At 32.2% G+C, this 20,992-nt stretch overlaps 1 protein-coding gene across 1 annotated transcript in view; it reads right to left on the bottom strand.

The window, feature by feature from the left end:
* Positions 1-10,150, bottom strand: part of LOC129219658 (rho GTPase-activating protein 17-like) — a 76,671-nt gene extending 66,521 nt beyond the window's left edge. Inside the window, exon 1 of the mRNA XM_054853932.1 lies at positions 8,322-10,150. Coding sequence (XP_054709907.1) covers positions 8,331-10,070 — 1,740 coding nt within the window. The 5' untranslated portion in view covers positions 10,071-10,150 and the 3' untranslated portion in view covers positions 8,322-8,330. The remainder of the gene's footprint in view (positions 1-8,321) is intronic.
* Between the last annotated feature and the right edge of the window lie 10,842 nt (positions 10,151-20,992).

Raw genomic sequence — 20,992 nt, 5'->3', positions numbered from 1 at the left:
AGGATTATAGGCCAACCAAATGCTTAGCTTTGTCTTCTAGAAGAAGAAATAATTTTTTAAAGATGTTGACGAAAAAGATTTTGTAGATAAATAGCATATACTTCCTGTGTTTAGGGATGACGTTGGCGGTTTCAGTTAAATGAATGTTTCGTCGATTGACAAAACCTGACAGGAAATCTTTCAGTTTTGGAGACAATTGTTTTCCGAAAATCACAGATTGGGCGTGTGAGTGAATGAGACATTTATGAAAAATAGGTTAAGAGCTACTCGAAGCTATTACTGACATTTTAAATTTTGTCATTACACATTTATAGAATATACATATAAGAATTTCCTTAGATATGAGATTAATACGATGATAGATTAATTTTTGAGTGTGAGCAATGTGTACAGTAATTACTACGATGTCATTATTGTAATTATTATTATTATTAGTGGCGTCGCTACGGGGGCGGTTCTCTCAGGGTGTAACGCGCCTGGGGGGTGACACCCAAAGTGGAATTGCAAGTTTTTGAAAAATATGAAGCTAAAATGCATTTTTAAGAATGCAAATTTGAAAGTTTTCTGGGTGTAAGCCCCGGACCCCCACTATTATTTCTCTGTTGTACATTAACCCACTTAAAATTTCGTTATTTGCGCAAATATAGTTGGTTATGAAACTTGTATGAATTTCATGTTTTCATACTAACATAAACTTTAATTTTTTTTTCATCTTGAGTTAGTAGAGGGGAGGGATTGAGACCCCAAATTACCGCCCCGGATGTCACCCATGCAAGGTTTGTCTCTGTTACTGTTATTGTAAGAAAGAAAAATCCTATTAGGAAAAGCTGTAAATTAAATGTAGTAAACAAGGGATAATTTTGGGCAAACTTAACTAGAAACATAATATTTTTTTTAAAGGAATTTCTTAATATCGTGGATAATGATCCTATATTTTAGTTAAAGAAATAATATGTGCAAAATAAAATTGATACGTGTAATTAAAGTAGTGGATGATTTTTACAGCTGCGTTCAGGTCATTCGTAAACAGAATAAAACTGCTTGATCATGTTCTACAAACCTGTGATCATGGGAATAATTTGAAAAATGTGACAAATGAGAATGTTGTGGTCTCAAGCTGCCCAAAATTCTTTCGACACAAACTGTTTGATAAAAGGTGGATAGAGGACAGAATAGAAGAGTTAAGTTCTCCCCAACCAAAAAAAAAAAAAAAAGGAATAAACGAATGAACATAAATAACTGCACAACCCTTCAGAAAGGTGTTTTCAATAGAGAAGGGAAAAGGGTGGCTTTCTGAAGCTTTAGAAATGGTTTATATAAAAAGCGTCACTAGTGGAAAAGAAGGGAAACCCTGATTCACGAGAAACCTTAGCAGCGAGGGAGGCTAGTGTTCCATAAAGGAACGCTGAGGGAAGCGAGATGAACAGGTGTTTAAAAGAAGGTAACATGTGGAGAAAATAGTATTTTTAAGAATAGTATAATAATAATGGTAAACTGTGCATTGTTTGTTTCTTAAAAAAAAATTATAATTTATTTATGTTTTGAATTTTTTCATGCATTTATTTCAACTTCAAAGGTACCTTTGCTCTATTTTTAAAAGAATGTTCAAATTTAGCGTTTACTTGCAATTTTAAAGAATTTTACTTGGACTAGAATTGATCTAATTGCTCTAACGAACTCATATTACTGAAGTAGTTTTTATTTTTTTTTATTTTTTTATCATTTTCACCCTGGGGTTCCTATTGTTTGCAAGGTGTACTGAAGTAGGCTGGAGAACAACTATACAGTCATCCGCCTGCACACCAAGGTTATCTCTATATTCCGTGAAACACCGAAATTGGAGAATGTCGATTTGCCGGTGTTTCACCAAAAACATTTGAACTGTCAATATCTTCAATACAATATGAATATCGATATTCACAGGTTAATGTCGACATTTACCAGATTTTGGACGTTCATAGTGACATATAGTATATACCTGTAATATTTAGTCTTAATGGTTCATTATTTACTTTTTGAAGGAAAGATTTCTTTATTCAAATTGAAATACATCAGAGCTAAACATGTTGACACAAGAAGAGCGAGATCATGGTGAAAATTTGCAAATTATAGCTCTAAAGTGACTTATGAAAGCAGGCATAAAAATTTCTGAATCGAAATATAACTTTGTGATAACAGTACAAATTAAATGATAATTTGCATGAAAGTAAGTTGTTACCAAAGTAACAATAGGTTGAAAAAAAATTAATAAATTCGAAAAAAAAAAAAAAGACGAAGACAAAGAAAAAGAAGGAGTGAAAATTTTTGTATTAAGTCGATAAAGATATGTTTCATAAGCTACAACTTGGATATGAAAGTATTTGTTACCATGTTATTCTGATTCTCCCGTAAAAAGTTAATGCCTACTTTAAAATGCGTATCTCTGCATACACGCAACGACAATTCTAGCACTTCAACAAGTTTAAAAGTTTTACATTTAAAGCATTATAATGATTACTAACTTTTGCATTTCTTTTTTCAGACATCTTTTTTCGAGTTTTGGAGCATGGATTGGACATCGAGCTAACGAATTTTGACAGATAGAAAACTCTAAAACAGGGTCCAACATCGTGAACTATGACTATCATTTAAACCTTTTTTTTTACACAAAATGTGTAGCTTATGGTTAAGTGCAAGATATGGTCAAGTGCCGAATATATATCACTCATATTCGGCAGCTATTAACTCTTTTTCAAAAGCAGAAAATACCTTTCAATTTGAAACAAAAAATTCTTTACAGAAATATGACCTCAAAATCATTTTTCAAAAAAAAAAAAAAAAAAAAAAAAAACTTTCTACAGCAATTTGGTATTTTCCCCGAAAGCATACACTCGTGATTAAAAACGAAGCAAATGTTTATTTTTTAACCCATGCCTTAATGTTAGTGCATTAGATAGTTCTCTATTTTTCATTTACTTATTTATATTCCTTTCTCAAAAATGAGCAGCAACGTTTATTAAAACTCAATTCGAAGACAATTTACTTGATATGATTGATTCACAAAGTAATGTAGCAATAGTTATTGAATACCATAATTAAATACACACACAGCAATAAAATTGATTTAGACTATTAATTTAAATCGACGGCAAAAATCAAGTTGTTGTGAATATTGCAATAATGAAATGTGTATGAATAATTTACATTAATTTTTTATGAGTGCATTAACTTCTCCCGATTCAGCCTTATTATTAGACCTTACATTTATTGGGAAGAGGTCATTTACAGCAATGCCGTGTCAATTCGGGTAGAACTAATCATTAAATCTAATTATTGACCTCCGCGATCGAGTCTCAAACCCGTGTTTATTTCGCAATGTCATCGGCGTGTCGCAATCGGAACCAACTCTGTGATTCGTTAGATTGAGATACCAAAACCTCTTTGAGAAAGAATAAAGAAATGAAACGCGAAAAAGAAGAAGATTCCTGCTACAATGGGCCCTCGTAATAACTAAGAACATGGGTGGCCGTTTAGGTATGGTGGATGATTGGTTTCCGGCCTAGCTGAATCGTGGGCCGATTAAGTAGGAATTGCTGCCCAAAATTACGTAGGATTATTGTTCGAGTTTTTTAAGTACTTTTGATGACGATCACGTTTAAAAATCCTGGCTGTCTGCGACGTTCAGGCGTCTGCAAACTGCGTAGTAGATTTTTTTTTATGTTAGTGGAACGATTAAATGTGGTCTACTTTTGGACAAATCTAATTATTCAGTTTGGATGCTAATTCTAGAGCCATTGAGGAAAAAATGTCTTAAGAGAGATCAGTCACTTCCCTAAATCATTCTTCAGGTAAATTAGAAAATTAACAAAGGGACTTTCTAAAGTTAAAAAAAAAAAAAAGTGAATAAGATTTGTAATGACTACTATAGGTGCAGGGTCTTAAGACCCTGCTATTGGTAACTATTAACACCCTCAAATAGTGTTTAGGGAACATTAAAACTGAATTGAAAAAAGCATTTTGGGTTAATGTGGTCAATTTAAGGATGAATCTAATTATTCAGTTTGGGTGTTAATTCTAGAGTCATTGAGGAAAAAAGTCTGAAAAGAGATCAGTCACTTCCCTAAATCATTCTTGAGGTATATTAGAAAAGTAACTAAGGGACTTTCTATAAAGTTAAGAAAAAAAAGACAGATTTGTAATGATTCCTTTAGGTGCAGGATCTTAAGACCCTGCTTTTGGTGATTGTTAACACCCTCAAATAGTGTTTCTTAAAGGGAACATTAAAACTGAATTGGAAAAAAATCTCAAGTTAAATGTGGTCTACTTATGGAAAATTTAATTATTCAGTTTGGATGTTAATTCTAGAATCATTGAGGAAAAAAGTTTGATGAGAGATCAGACACTTCCCTAAATCACTCTTGAGGTACATTAGATAAGTAACTAAGGGACTTCCTATAAAGTTAAAAATTAAAAAAAAAGTGACAAAGATTTGTAATGAATATTGTAGGTCTTAAGACCCTGTTTTCGGTAACTGTCAATACCATCAAATAGTGTTTCCTAAAAGAAATATTAAAACTGAATTTAAAGAAATATTCAAGTTAAATGTGTAAATAGGCTGGTTAGCAGTTGAACAGATTCAATACAGGAAGCATACACATGCAATGGAAATTGCAAATTCGTGTTTCATCGAAGTGATCATCTATACAGATATTAACTTTGTGTCGATTTAAAAAACGCATGACATGAAAAACAGATATGATGATGGAAAAAAAAGGAATGTAAATAAAAGAATACTTAAAATATAAATTTACTGAAAACACGTTAGTCAATTAAAATAACTTTGTATCTCTTTTAAAGAAAGTTATGAAGAATAAAATTGAAAGTCCTAAAAATATTTTTTTTTTTTTTTGTCGTGAGTGAATTATAAAAGTTAAGCATTGAAAAACTCTGTGTAGTAACAACTTTATTTTCTCTTTTGATAGAGAAAGTAAAATTTCTGTATTCACCCGAAAAATTAAAGAATAGAAAACCTTTCTTTAACACTTTTTTTTTCTTAGAAAGACATCCAAATACAACATTTTCACTTTGAAGAAAGCATAAGTTTTTGTTTCTTATAAATTTTGTTGCTTTTAGGCTCTTAATATGCTACCAATTTAGATGCCAATTGGGATTTAAAAAGGTAAATTATTTCCTTTCACTCCTTCCTTATCTTTATTTTGTAATCGTATTTTTTTTTTCTTTCCTTTTAGCGTTTTTTTTTTAAATAATCTTCCCAAGAATACAAACTTTAAACTTAAACTTTTGCTAGTTTTGAGTTTTTACTTTAAAGCTTTTAATTACATCAACTATCAACTTTTTCGGAACTATAACATCGAACTTTAACTTTTGAAATTAAAATAAAGTTCAGTTTATAAAACAAAAAATTCGCTTCAGTACAAATGTGTTCATGATTCTAGTGATTTCTTAATGCAACATTTTCTTCACTAAGTTTTGAAAAGCTCATTGTGGAAGTTCAAAGCATTATAAGCAATATTAATTCACACGATATTTGTGTCGATTTTACCCATGTGCGAGGCCACTCAGGAATTCGAGGAAATGAAAGAGCTGATGCTTTAGCAAAAGAGGCTACTCGTTTACCTTTTTCCTTAGATGTAGCTAATCCTCCCTCGTTCTGGAAACTGTTCTAGCTCTGGTTCTACTCTAAGAAAGCTACTAAAGATTGGAATTCAGAGTATCTGTCTTCAAATAAGGGAAAATGGACCAAGCGCTTCCTTCCCACTATTTTCTTTAGATTGAAACGGCAACATCTCAAAACTGATTTTTTTGTCACTCAGTTTCTTACTGGGCATGGTAATTTCAAAGAGTACTTGTATAAATTTAATATTTCTACTAGTAACGTGTGTGATTGTGGACAGGATATTGAAAATACAGAACACTTGTTGTTTCGTTGCAATCGTTTTAACCCCCAGAGAGAAATTCTTATGCGGGAGCTGAGGAAGTTGTCCGTTTCTTGGCCTCCTGTTCCTTCTGCTCTGGTTCAGAGTGTCGAGACTTTTTCTCTTTTTAAACGTTTTATTTATTCAGTTGTTTGACCTTTTTGTATGTGTGTGTGTGTGTGTGTGTGTGCGTGTGTGTGTTTTTTTTTCTTCTCTATTCGTTGTTAATTGTTTGTATGTTGTGCTCATTTTATTTTGTGTATTTTGTACTGTTGTGCCTCTTACCTTCGGGCCCTATGTGATACTATGTGGTGCAGGAGTTTCTTTTTGTGTCTAATAAAAAAAATAAATAAATAAATAAATAAATATTCAGGGGCATTTTGAGAGAAAACAAGAGTTAAAATGAAATATATTTAATTGAGAGGAAAAATACTTTATATATCTTTTTAAGGAAGGTGCTGTTTTTCACTCTGGTATATCTAGAGATCTATGCAATTACAATAAATCTCGTTTTAAGAAAAAAATAATTCTAGCCATTCGATTTAATTATTGTTCTTTAAGTGATGTGATTAGTTGTAATTGCTTACAAAAAAATTGATATAATCAATTTTTATTTTATCTAAAAAAATACGAACCAATTCTTTTTCATTCACTTAAAACGTCTTTTCGTTTTGTTTTTGATTCTTCATAAAAAATAAATTGTTGAGGATTTGCATTTTGGAATTCTAATTTATTTACAATAAAAAGTTTTTGCGGAGACTTTAGAGCATTATTTTAAAAACCTGAATGTGGTCAGATCTAATTCAAGATTCAGCATAGGGAAGTATATTTTCACAAACATAAATCTTTCCTCACATAGTTCTTGACCCGAATCATTCAAAATCAATTATTCTCAGGTGTCATGGGCTCAAATAAAAACACAAAATATCTTTTCAAAATTAAATCGTTTAAAATTCTTGAAAACTTTCACTTTTAAAAACTAATAGTTTTACTAACAAATTTTATTACGCTTTAAATAGAATTCAAGCTGGGAGAGGAGGGGGGGAGAGACTTTCTGCTGTGTTTTACGAAAAAAATTGAACATAATGACTCTCCTCTTTCCAGGAATGCTTCTCAATAGCTGTATATAAATGACGTCACACTTTTTTTTCATCATATTTGACTCCCTCCCCTCTTTGTCACAAAGTGTTACACTTCACCTTACCCCCCTCTCCTCCCCTTGTCGTATGTCATGCTATATGCTATATTACGCAGAAATATTGTTATAAAAATGCATTACGTCACTCTTCTTGTTGTAACACTTGTTACAACATCACAATGCCTCCCCCCCCCCCCCAAGAGCGTGACATCATATATAAACGACCTCTTAAACATTCGTACAATACCTGAAAAATATATAAAACATATTCGATCTGAATTGACGTACCTTTTATTCAATGGATTTTGGAATCAATTAAGGATGTTTTCTGTTTTAATTTTTATCTTATAAATTACAACATTAGAAGCAGGAGGGGGTGGTTTCGTTACAAAGTATCTTTTGGATTATGAACATTTATTGAAAATTTAAAAGTAAGAAACTTTTCTATAATAAAACATGAAAAATTATGAGATATAAATCAGAGTTTGTATTTCATAATTTTTTGAATAAGAAATGAAAATGTATTTAACATTTGGTAAAAAATGTAAGAAACATTAAAATAAGGATAGTAGCTGAAAGAAACCAAAGTTTAAATATCTTTGTACTTACATACATATAAATGTGCTAACTACAGTCAAACAGTTCAAGTACACATGAGAACATATTGACTGAATACTTTCAGCAACTGAATTTAGTCAGTCGAATATGATGATGTTATTCTGTTTTAATTTGGTAGTTAATTCATAAAACGAATAATAATTCAATGATGCTTTTAATATTTACTTTTTTTATTCTCGTACTGTAAACATTTTGTTCTGGTCTTTAAATTAATTAATGTTTACTTTCACACAGGAATAAAATAACAATTACTTTAACTCCAATTTAGAAATGTATATTTCGCAGAAGCAATGACGAAGCATTAAGAAAAGAATTTACACAGCAAAAAAAAACTTTTTACTTTTTTTTTAAATTAAAAGTGTTATTTTTTTTACTAATCAAGCATCCTAAAAATTATACATAATTATATTTTTTTATACATTTTATGCAAAATAGGAAAAAAAAGTTTGGCAATGTACAATTTATGAATGCACATACATAATTTTCAGCTGAATGATGACCAGAATAGTTTTGAAATGAGCTATTTTGTGAGAACATATATGACGTCATTGAATAATCTAAAAATAGTGTCAAGAAAATATTTATGTTCACTCTGTAACTTCTATTATTTATAACATTTCCAATTCATTAAAATATATATATACACTTACCGATTGTCTTCACCTTTGATAGACGAAGGATTTTTTCTTTATAAAGTTGGATTCCCCCCTACGGCTGGAGGTAGTCCCAGGCATTCCATTGTCCTTCAGTTCCAGACCACTGACCAGTTGTGCTAGCTCTCTTTCTTTCCTATCCTCATCTCTAGAGCGCTCTTGACCATCTCCGCCGTTGTCTAAAGAGTCATTGTTGGCAAAGAACTGAAGGCTGGCCAAGCTATTGGATCGCGAGCGGTGCTCTTGTCTTATTGAATAAGAAAAAGCTCTCTCGTTGAGATGTCCTTTCTTCTTGTAGATCCCAGTGTTGAAAGGCGAATCATCTTTGCTATCACCTGAAGTATCCTTATCGTTTGGTGAATCAGGAGTTTCGACCACGAAGGGTTTCTCGGGAGGAGGCGGGGGGTGGAATGTCTGGGGGTGGTAATAGTGCTGCTGAGAAGTCTGATGGGACGCTCGAGCCCTCATATGACCCTCGCGAAGAGGCATATTCCTAGGGGCTGTTCCGTATTGCATGAAGTACTGTTCATAGGGGAATACGGCTGGTTGGTAAGTTGAAACAGGGCTGAGAGGCCGGTTCGCAGACATGTAAATAGGCTCTTCGTGGCCAGGTATAGGAAGACGCCCATTCTTGTGAATCCTACGTTCAGTGTAAAATCCGGGATTTCTGTACTGAGCTTGAGGGGGTGGAGGAGGGATGGACCCATAATGCCCCATGACAGATACCGGTCTCATTCCATTCATCATTCTTGCAGATCCATTCATAAGCATCTGCTGTTGCTGCTGCTGTTGTTGTTCTTTTTGCTTTTTCTTGTTTTTTGATTTCGAAGGCTTAGTAGCTTTGTTGTTTTTGTCTTTCCCGTTGAAAAGACCTGGAGATGGTGGCGGTGGTGGTCTCGGAATACCTGCAGCCATCTGACGAATTTTTGCTTGAGCTGATCTGAGGGTTCCGGTGGCAGATTTCAAACTGCGCATCGTTCCTGTCGCATCTACGTACAAGAGTTCTCTTTCTGTTGGAGCGATGCCGGTCCATATTTTATAATTGTCATCGTCTTGATTACTACTCACTCCATTCCGTGGTGGCGGGACAGGTTTTATTCCATTCGTAACTTGCTTTTGAGTATTATTTGAAACATTTGTCATTGTCGAGCCCTCTCCTTTTGAACGCCACACTTCCACTTTCTCCAAAGTATTTAAACCTGACAGTGACTGCGATCGCCTATTTTCCATGTAGTAAGGATTCTCATCGAGTTGTTTTGCTTGCATGTTGTCTGCATAAGAATGAAAACAACAGCGGACTAAAGCATTAGCTGCTGCTTCTTTCTTGCATATAAAAGCATGACATTCAAGAACCTTTATACCGGTAGTACGTCGGAGAATGCAGGCAAACAAAGGTGGATGACTGGGATCTGCATATCGAGCAAACGGACTATCCAAAGGCAAAAACTTTTCCACTCTCTCACCATTATTACCGGGCACAACCACATACCGAATTGCGGCACAATAATGCAGAGTTTCTATGCTGAAAAACCGAGTCACCTGTCGCATGGATTCATCCACATTTTCCATCAGAATCCCATTGCTCCAAACACTGAGCCACGAGTCAATGCCTTTGGCAGAGAACGAACCCTGCTCGGGATACAAATCCCGTAGAGGCTCCTGGATGCCTTGTAATCCATCCTTCGTGATGTGTGGGACAGCAGAACCAAGGTACAGGACCCGGCACCTACAGATAGGGGTAGTCATCGCGCTGTTCACAGGTGCGAAGAGCAATCCATAAGGGGTTTTTTTTTTGCAGAAAATAAAACTCGCTTTCGCCCCGCTGATATCGGCCCGTATCGAAACTAATAGTCAATATGGCGATACCTGTAGAAGGACGTGTCCGCTTCGGCAGGCGATGTTTCCTGTTCTCCCCTCGATCCGCTGCTATTGGCGGGCTGCATGTGGTCGAGCAGGTAGGGACGGCCAATGAGATGCGACCTGCAACTTTTGCAGAAATATGCGCTCCTCAGTCAGTGAAGGTCAGCGCTTTTTTACCTGCTGAGAAGGCAGACTGCCTTAAACCGGATTTCTTTCTCTTTGGGAAAGCTCGAATGGAGTCGGGCGCTCCGAGGCAGTTCAAGGGATGCATTTCCGTGAATAGCTCTGTAATTTTTCGGTCCCGTTTATATTCTTCTTTTCTTTTTGCCTTTAAACTGGGATCTGTGAGACTTAGTTAGCCACGCGTGTAAAGTGAAAAGTCTGTTTTATTTGTGAGGAGATTAGACAGGTAGCGGTGACGGGGAGTGACGCAACGAAATATTCCTTCCGCTTTTTTTTGCTTTCTTTTTGCGGTTTTTGTTTCTTTTTAAGCTGATTGAAAAGTGAAGAGGTATTACGCGAATAGTAATCTCTTGAATACGAAAATAGTAAGATGAAGAAACTTTTCAAGCGCAGTTCAGACTATTTTTTTGTAATTTTTAAAGGATGGACATTAGAAAGGGAAAATATTCTAGAAACTTTCATTCGCTTGAATGTATTTAAATCAATTGAATAATATTTTGCGTTCTGAGTTCATGCTCTTTTTCGGCTATTTTTTAAAAAAAATTATTAATTAATGCATTTATTTCGATTTTTCAACTTATTTCAATACATAAACCATGTATACATTCTACCTTGTTATTTGTTAAGATTACTTAACTAGTGTATTTATTTCTATTTTCCGGCTTGTTTCAATAAATAAACCATACATACGTTTTAACCTGTTATTTATTAAATTACTTAATTAATGCATTTATTTAAATTTTTGACTTGCTTCAAAATATGAACCAAAAATACATTCTACCCTGTTACTTATTAAAATTACTTAATTAAAGCATTTAATTTTATTTTCTGCTTATTTCATTATGGAAACCATATATACATTCTGCCCTGTTATTTTTAAAAATTACTTAATTTATGCATTTATATCTATTTTCCGGCTTATTTCAATACATAAACCATGCATACATTTTAACCTGTTATTTATTAAAATTACTGAATTAATGCTAAATTACTTAATTATTTTAATTTTTGGCTTATTTCAATATATAAACCTTATACATTTTACCCTGTTATTTATTAAAATTACTTAGTTAATGAATTTATTTCTATTTTCCGGCTTATTTCAAAATATAAACCATGCATACATTTTAAACTGTTATTTATTAAAATTGCTTAATTAGTCTATTTATTTCTATTTTCCGGCTTGTTTCTAAATAAACAATAAATACGTTTTAGCCTATTATTTATTAAATTACTTAATTAATTCCATTATTTCAATTTTTGGCTTGTTTCAAAATATCAACCAAAAATACATTCTACCCCGTTACTTATTAAAATTACTTAATTAAAGCATTGAATTTTATTTTCCTGCTTATTTCATTATAGAAACCATATATACATTCTACCCTGTTATTTCTTAAAATTACTTAATTGATCCATTTATTTCTATTTTCCGGCTTATTTCAATACATAAACCATGTATATATTTTAACCTGTTATTTACTAAAATTACTGAATTAATGCTAAATTACTTAATTATTTCAATTTTTGGCTTATTTCAATATGTAAACGTTATACATTCTACCCTGTTGTTTATTAAAATTACTTAATTAATGCATTTATTTCTACTTTCCGGCTTATTTCAATTCATAAACCATATATACATTCTACCTTGTTATATGTTAAGATCACTTAATTAAGGCATTTATTTCTATTTTCCGGCTATTTTAACCTGTTATTTATTAAAATTACTTAACTAGTCTATTTATTTCTATTTTCTGGCTTGTTTCTAAATAAACCATAAATACGTTTTAACCTATTATTTATTAAATTACTTAATTAATGCATTTATTTCAATTTTTGGTTTGTTTCAAAATATCAACCAAAAATACATTCTACCCTGTTACTTATTAAAACTTCTTAATTAAAGCATTTGCTTTTATTTTCCTTCTTATTTCATTATTGAAACCATATATACATTCTGCTCTGTTATTTCTCAAAATTCCTTAATTAAAGCATTTAATTTTATTTTCCCGCTTATTTCATTATAGAAACCATATATACATTCTACCCTGTTATTTCTTAAAATTATTCAATTGTTGCATTTATTTCTATTTTAAGGCTTACTTCAAAACATAAACCATGCATGCATTTTAACCTGTTATTTATTAAAATTAATTAACTAGTGTATTTATTTCTATTTTCCGGCTTGTTTCAATAAATAAGCTATACATACGTTTTAACCTGTTATTTATTAAATTACTTAATTAATGCATTTATTTCTATTTTTGGCTTGTTTTAAAATATAAACTAAGAACATGCTATTCTGTTATTTATTAAAATTACTTAATTAAAGTATTTAATTTTATTTTCTGCTTATTTCATTATGGAAATCATATATACATTCTGCCCTGTTATTTTTAAAAATTACTTAATTTATGCATTTATATCTATTTTCCGGCTTATTTCAATACATAAACCATGTATACATTTTAACCTGTTATTTATTAAAATTACTGAATTAATGCTAAATTACTTAATTATTTCAATTTTTGGCTTATTTCAATACATAAACCCTATACATTCCACCCCGTTTTTTATTTAAATTACTTAGTTAATGCAATTATTTCTACTTTTCGGCTTATTTCAATAAATAAACCATATATACATTCTACCCTGTTATTTATTAAAGTTACCTTATTTTGCGTTTAATTCTTTTTTCCTGCTTATTTCAATGTATAAACCAAACATACACTCTACCCTGTTATTTATTAAAATTACTTAATTAATGCATTTATTTCTATTTTCCGGCTCATTTCAATGTACAAACCATGCATAAATTCTGCCCTGCTATTTATTAAAATTACTTAATTAATACATTTATTTCTATATTCCAGCTTATTTCAATATACAAACCGTATATACATTCTATCCTGTTATTTATTAATATTACTTAATATATTTAATTCTATTTTCTGTCTTATTTTAATACATGCTCCGAGCATCTCAGTTTCAAGGATTAAGAGGGCACAACTATGGGAAAATAAGGATGGGATAATAAAAGCTCTTTCCATACGACAACGCTTTCTAAATATTCAGAATTTATCTTCCTTGGTTTAAAAAAAAAGTCATTGAATCCTAATTTAACTTAAAAGTAAGAGATTTTCTTAATGAATTTAAATAAGATGCTGGACCATTTCTGATTGAACGTAGATTCTTTTTTATTTTTGATTTATTGCAAAGGTACTTATACATTTTTTTTTTTCATATCACTCTTAGAAGTAGTGTAAAAGTTTCAGCTCGATTGTTTAATAAATAAATGCTGAAACAACACCGATTTGATTTTCATTGATTAATAATAACTTTTGTTGTTAAAAAAGACACTCAACAATTTTTTTATTACTATTCATTTCTACAATATAATGTTTAATGACTTAGAAAGAATATGTCTGCTTTAACATTTTCATCCTGCATGGCTTCATTGATAAATACACTAGATCTCTGAATCTGATTTTACCTACTTTAATCTAAGTAACGGGTGAAATAAAAAAAACAAAAACAAATAGAGTTAATTTCTTGACAGGCAGAGATTTTTTCATTTTAGTATAAAATAAGTATGACCTGCGTCGTCTTTGCGTTTCATTCTAAAGCATACACACACAAAAAAAAAAATGTACAAGTTAAATTTTCAAAAATTTTTGAACCAAATTTAATGAAGGTACAAGATATAATAAGTTACGATTTCAAAAATAATAATAACAATAAAGAAAGACAGGAATAAAACCTTAAAGTTTTCATTTTTAAGATTTTGCATGATAATTATTTCCCAACTTGTTAGTTTCGGTTCGTTTTCCCAGATGATAAATAATGGAGAAGAAATTGAAATAATAATAATAATAAAAATAACATTAATAGTAATAATAATAAAAATTAATGAAAGTGAAGGGGAAAAAAAGAACAATGAAAACTAAGCTTAATTTTCGCAAAAAAAGATCAGTGAATGTAAAAACTTCAACACACACACCAGTGGCGTTGCTAGGGAGGGGCCCGGCGGCACTTTTTTGGGGGGCAGCAATTTCACACTTTTGATGCGAAAAAATTTAACAAAATTTTCCCGACTAGGAATTATATTTTTGGATTTATTAATGGAGGCAGAACAAAAATTAAGGCGTTCGAATTATAAGGTTTTAGTGCGATTATGATAATAAAATTACTCTAATACAAAACATGTATTTTTCTTGTGGACATCTCAACGTTATTGTTTGCTTTTTTTTCTTCCTTCCTCTGAAGCTACAGAGTGATGGAAATGGCAATGTAAAGTCAAAGGACCACGTTTTTTTGCATTTTTGCTGTTAAGTTAACTATTGCGGAAGAAACAAAAAATTTCATAATATTTAGCAATATGACGTAGCTGTTAATTGATTTTAAGAAAGTTCCTTGGAAACCACCTTATTAAATTTAAAAAAAAAACTTTTTTTAGAGGAAAGTGACAACAAGAGTAAAATGAGAGAGGGGGGGCCTCAAATGGTGGGTAATTTCTTGCTCATTTTCAGGATATAGAATTCCTGTTTCAACAATTGCTTTGATTGGTCATTGATTACAAGATTTTCACTAAGACAGAATGAATTTTATGTTCATTTTATAAAAACACTTATTAACAATTTGAATAATAATTTTTTGTATTACTATTTTCTATCACAAATTCCTTTAAACAATGAGTTTTAGTCATTCAGTTTTTTTGGAAAGTTTTTTAATCAGGAAAATGATCTCTAAGCAAAACGGTCACATTCAGATCAGAAGTAATGATTTTTTTTGTACAACTTTTTCACCTCATAAATCACAGTATGGTAATTCGTATGTGAAGGTCCTCTTTATCTTTTCCTCCTCGATCAGTGAAAAAGAGAATCATCCAAATTTGATAATATAGCAGCGGTTCTAGGAAAAGAAAGGGGGTGAGTCTTGTTCGTATCTTGGGTGGCAACTTCTGAGTTATTCACCACTAAGTGATTCGCACAAGCATGGATCCAAAAAGGAGTTACAACTCCCTTTGAGATACCAAATTTACCCTAAATTTGCGTTTCTAAAACTTTAAATTAGAAAATTTCCCCGGACTTTTACTTTCCTTCCTACTGTCACAATGCCTAAAATGCATTTTCAGACGTTTAATTTTGAAAAGTTTCCAAAGGCGAGCCACTTACCATCCCACTCTCCTTTAACTTGGCCAAACAAAGCCTAAAACAGTGTTTCGGGGGACTCCAATTTCACTCCCCCCCCCCTTTTGCTGTCTACAATTGTCATAACTAGCTTTAAAATGTGTTTTGGGGTCGAAGAATTCTGACTAATCGAAGATAGCTCAAATATATATTTTTTATACTCATTCCTTCCTGTAACGAGTTTAAAGATAGTCTAAAATGTGTATTTAGGACATCAACTTTGAACTTTAAAATCCTCATCTCATCCATTGTCTCCAAAAATACCTTAAAGTAAGGTTTTTGAAACTTAAATTTACACTTCAATTTTGAAAAATTTCCTTGAGAAGTCCCGACACTATAACGTCACCAAAGAAAGCACAAAACTGATTTTAATTTGCCTCTTTTCTGAAAGCGTTTCTAAAAATTGCATAACATTTCGAATTTTGACTTAACGTTCGGAAATTTTCGGTGGGGCTCTGAATTCCTTTTATTTTCTTCTGCAAAAAATATAAGAGAAGAAAAAAAAATTCTTTTCTTCTTTATTAAAATCTTATTAAAATACTTTTGACTTTTCTGCAAATTCCAACTTCTGAAGAAAATACAGCCTACAGCTAAATTTCAAGGCTCCAATAAAGTATTTTCCTCATTGCAAAAAGCTCACCAACAAAATGTATCAACAATTTCCCATCAAAGGGGCGGCAAATTGAAGAACCGCCCCGGGCGGCAGAAAGTGTAGCTACGCCACTGACACACACACACCAAAGAACAAAATAAAAATTAAAATAATTAATAGAAAAAAGTAAAAGTAAAAATTAAGGAGTAATAGGAATTGTATATGACAACCTTCATGTCGAATCCATACCACTTTGTTGAAAAAATCCTTGGAAATTTTAAAACAAAAATAGTCCCTTTATTGCTACATGACTCAATTTCCTTGCTCTCTGAAGGAATCTTACGTAACACAAAAAGTCTGAGAGGCTCCGGAGACTATTCTGCTTTAGGGAGGTAAAGCGTAGTATTTGCAGAAATAAGTTTTTGAGAAATTTGAAGAAACGTGTTTTTGATTCCGTACTAACAATCGGGAAGTGTTAGAATTTGTTTTTTTTTCCCGTGCTTTATTTTCAGCGGAAACCAAATAAGCAAACTTGCACAATTTGGTTTCAGTACAGTCGATGACAAAAATGCAAAATGAAACATTTGCTGATACTGCTCCTTACTTTCCCTGGACATAATTGTATTGTTTGCAATTTTAGCTGCAAATGTTATGCATTGTTTTCTTATAGGATTTTTTCCAAGCGCATTCCGCGCTTAGGTAATTTTTTACTATATTAAACTTGGACATACTTAATCACCAAAAACATTTGATGTTAACTGTGAAGTAAAAGTTTTTTTTCATAATTTGACAGTGTGACTTTTAACTCATTTTATTTATTAAGTTATTTATTTTCTGGTAATACAAAGAATTTTAATTATAATTTCTAAGTGAAGTTAAACCCCGTGTGGTGACCGGGGTACCTCAACGGTTACCATGTGGTAACCAAGGGGTCAGAATAGTCCCAACATAGCCTATGCGTGTCGTGAAAGGCGACTAAAATAGGACTGACACTCCAGGTTGGGGTTGGGCGCTGAGCTAACAACTCAGCCCCGTAAAAAATTACTATTGTTCAGAAATCTCAAGAAGTAAAAACTGGACTGCACTTACGGAAACGACCGGGAACGAATACGGACTTGAAAATTGGTACCTGGAATGTTCGCTCCTTTATAGGAGTGGAGCTCTTAGAAGTCTCATCGATGTGTTTAGATGGCTCGACTGTGCCGAAGAAGACTTAAAAACTGTTGGCCTCAGTGGATGGAGGAAATTTGTTTCTGACAGGGCGGGATGGAGGAAACTGATTGCGACGGTCTTGGCCTGCCCTAGGCTGTAGTGCCGAAAACGAAGAAAAGAAGAAGAGAAGTGAAGATAAATTTCTTATTTTAAATTCTAAAAATCTGAAAACGCTAAAAATTTTCTCCTAAAATTAGATAACATTAAAAAGATTCTAAGTGTTATCTTTTACCGCTTGCATAAAAAGGAATCAACTTTTATTTAATTTATGCGAGTTAGAAGAAATTAATTTGATAAATGAATTCTTTAAAAGTTTATTGTTGCAATTAAAAGCGGTTTTTAGTTTAAAAAAATCCATAGGTCCTACATTGTTTGCTTCAACAAATAGTCAAGCGTTAGTGGTAAAATTCCGCCTTATTTGTAATTTCTAAATTTACCAGGAAAAAAAAAAGTACTGCAACTGAGCGCTCATGAACCCCCATCAAGCAGATTAAACGCCCTAGTTACAACAAGAAATGAAACAATAATAAACCAAACACAATGCAGACGTATCTAAGCAAATCAATGTTAGATCACCGGAAAATAGGATTTTTTATTACTTCCAGTATATATTGGTTACTTAAAACTCATGAATTATCTTAAAATATTTACAATTGAGTTTTAAGTGAGCTAAGTCTGAATCACCTAATGTTAGTTTACGCAGCGGTTCCGCAAAATCAGTTTAAAATACTAACTATTGTTTATCAGAAACTCGTTAATCGTTTATTACATACAATTATCCTTCGCTGAAATAATATGGCCTCGTTAAAGCTATAATTCTATGTGGCAGTTATAATGAGCTATGAAACTGAAGCTAATTTTGAAAGTAATTATTTTATCCAATTGTAATTGAGCTTGTTTTTGTATAGCTCGAAACTGAAATGCTATTTTTTTCTAACTTCTATGCTAATTATATTTTCCACTAGTGGTACCCGCACGGCTTTGCCCGTAATAGAAAAATTAAATGGTCTTTTGGTTCGCCTGTATATTTACAAATAATGTATGGTGAATCTTCTCGGAAATTAGCTTGTACCCATGTTATGGTTCCACGTTATGATAATTTCGTATCTCGCCAATTGGCTTGTGCCCATGTTACGGTTCCATGTTATGATAATTTCGCAATTTACTCGTCCATCTTATATTTTTGTTCTTAAAATTGGAATAGAAAAAGAACCACATCGAATTTTCGAAAAACCGCTTCAAGGTGCACACCCCCATGCTACAAGCTAACTTTGTGCCAAATTTCATGAAAATCGGCAGAACGGTCTAGGCGCTATGCGCGTCACCGAGATCCAGGCATCCAAACATCCTACAGACATCCAGACATCCTCCGGACAGAGAGACTTTCAGTTTCAGCTTTATTATTAGTAAAGATTACTTTATAAAGTTGTTGTGCAATTTAAGAGCAGAAAACACCCTTATGCTCGAATAAGAAATTAAATGATATAAATCGTATTTTACAGGTGGATTTTCATGAAGCTGCTTTTACGAAGCTAAACTAAAGTTCGTTATAACTTCATTTTCGTAATTGAAACATGCTTCTAACTATAGAGCGACCTAAAAGTAACTTCCCTTACATACGAAGCCCCTAACTGCCCCTCCGCAGAAACAATCGAATTAAAAATTTTAGATAAAGTTATTTGAAGATATCGCTCGGCATTATAACGATTTTAAACGACATAGTACTCATAGTTATAGTTATATTAAACGATTTTCGTAATTTTCAAATGGGAGCACCTTTTTTGTTCTTCCGCAGATTGATCAGCGTACTGAAAAACATCAAAACTTTTTAAACAGTTTCTTATGTGAAATCCACCGCCCCTTTTCTCTTTTAACAGGTACGTATGAAATATAGAGATGGCATTGATTTATTTTGTGTAAAATTAAATTAATATCAATAAGACATACATTTAGCAGCAGTTAACTGTTTTTACTTAAAAAGCTTTTATAGTTTTTTCCTGTTCGCTTTTCATGGCCTAAAACACTTTGTTGTTAAAAAACTTTAGAAAAGGAACACACACAGAGAGAGAGATTTTGTATGTAGGCTGATTTCTACATACAGAATCAATCAATTGCCTTACTCTTCTATATTGTTCTTCAGCTGTAACAGTAGTCATTTCGGCTGTGAAAAGAGACGACAATAGAGGGGAAAAAAACCTTAGCATAAAAATTGATAACTGTGTAATTTATAGTTTACTGCTGTTAATTTTACTGTACAAATCATTTATAAAACCGTATACTATTGCTACTTTTATGGCGCAGTACAGCTGATTTCACAGCATACAACTGCTAACTTTATATGTAGTAAGATACTGTTAATTTTACAGGACAGTTCCATTAAAAAACAGTATATTACTGCTAATGTTACATATTATCGCTGTTAGATTTACAGGCCAAGTCCTTCATAAAACAGTATATTACTGCTAATTTTACAGTTTGATACTGTACATTTTACAGGGCAGTTCCACTAAAAAACAGTATATTACTGCTAATTTTACAGTTTATCGCTGTAAATTTCATAGTGAGATTCTGTTATAAGACAGTATATTAGTGCAATTTTTACAGTTTAGAACTGTAAATTTTACAGTTTTTCTTTGGAACCTCAGCTGCCAGTATTATACTGTAAAAACAACAGTTTTTTTTTTTTGCAGTGTGGCTCTCTTATTTACACTAGATGATTCCAACGTATTCATGGACCACAACCGCATCAGTTTTATCAGCTTAAAATTCTTATTATTTAAATCCAAACTTACGACTGTCTTTTACTGGACCCTTGTCTGTTACTGGTACCGTTACCCTACTACAAACAATGCAGTTTCATCGTAATTAATTTTCCATGTTGTGAAATCTGATCATTGCTAATTTTTTCAGTGAACATTTACCAATTTTCCGCATAATCGTCATATTAATTTTGATTCTTGAGAAAAAAAAAAAAAAAAAAAAAAAAAAACAAATTTTAAAAAGTCCTTTTTAATGGAATAATTTTTATCTAAATGGGTGCAGAACACTCTAACTAACAATGTCGATAAAAATGGCCAGAAATGAGGTGAAGGGAGACAAATAATATTTTTTTTTTCTTTGTCCAAAAAATTACAACATAGTCCGCTTGGTTAATAAAACTTCGTACATTTCTGTTACAGGAACTACATTTAGCACAGTTTTAATCTTGGCGATCATTTTTCATTTTATTTACTGCCACCTAGTTAAGTCAAAGTTACTTAAAAAACTTTTGTTGACGATACTATACATTATTTTGCCTTTTTACTGACCTTTTAAACAAGACAAGCCTTAAAAAACACTGAAACTTAAATCAAAATGTGATAAGAAAAATTTTGAGCTTTTTGAAGGAATATCACATCTTCTTATATATAATAGCCGATGATCGAGTAACCCGCGTGTTTCCACAATGAAACTCGCGCCTCGGCATGATAATTTGATAATACGTTTTGGCAATATTTAACATGCAGGGAAAGGCTTTAACGTGACAAGGCTGAACTCGATCCGGTCACTTAATTGTTTTACTGGTAAGTCTGTGTCATTTCAGGGAAATCATGAGTTTAGGGTTTCTCCACTGGAGTTAGGGTTATAAT

This window comes from Uloborus diversus, chromosome 4, assembly GCF_026930045.1.
Source record: "Uloborus diversus isolate 005 chromosome 4, Udiv.v.3.1, whole genome shotgun sequence".
Taxonomy (NCBI): domain Eukaryota; kingdom Metazoa; phylum Arthropoda; class Arachnida; order Araneae; family Uloboridae; genus Uloborus; species Uloborus diversus.
The sequence above is the reverse complement of the archived record's forward strand: the minus strand, read 5'-3'. Positions and strand labels throughout refer to the sequence as shown.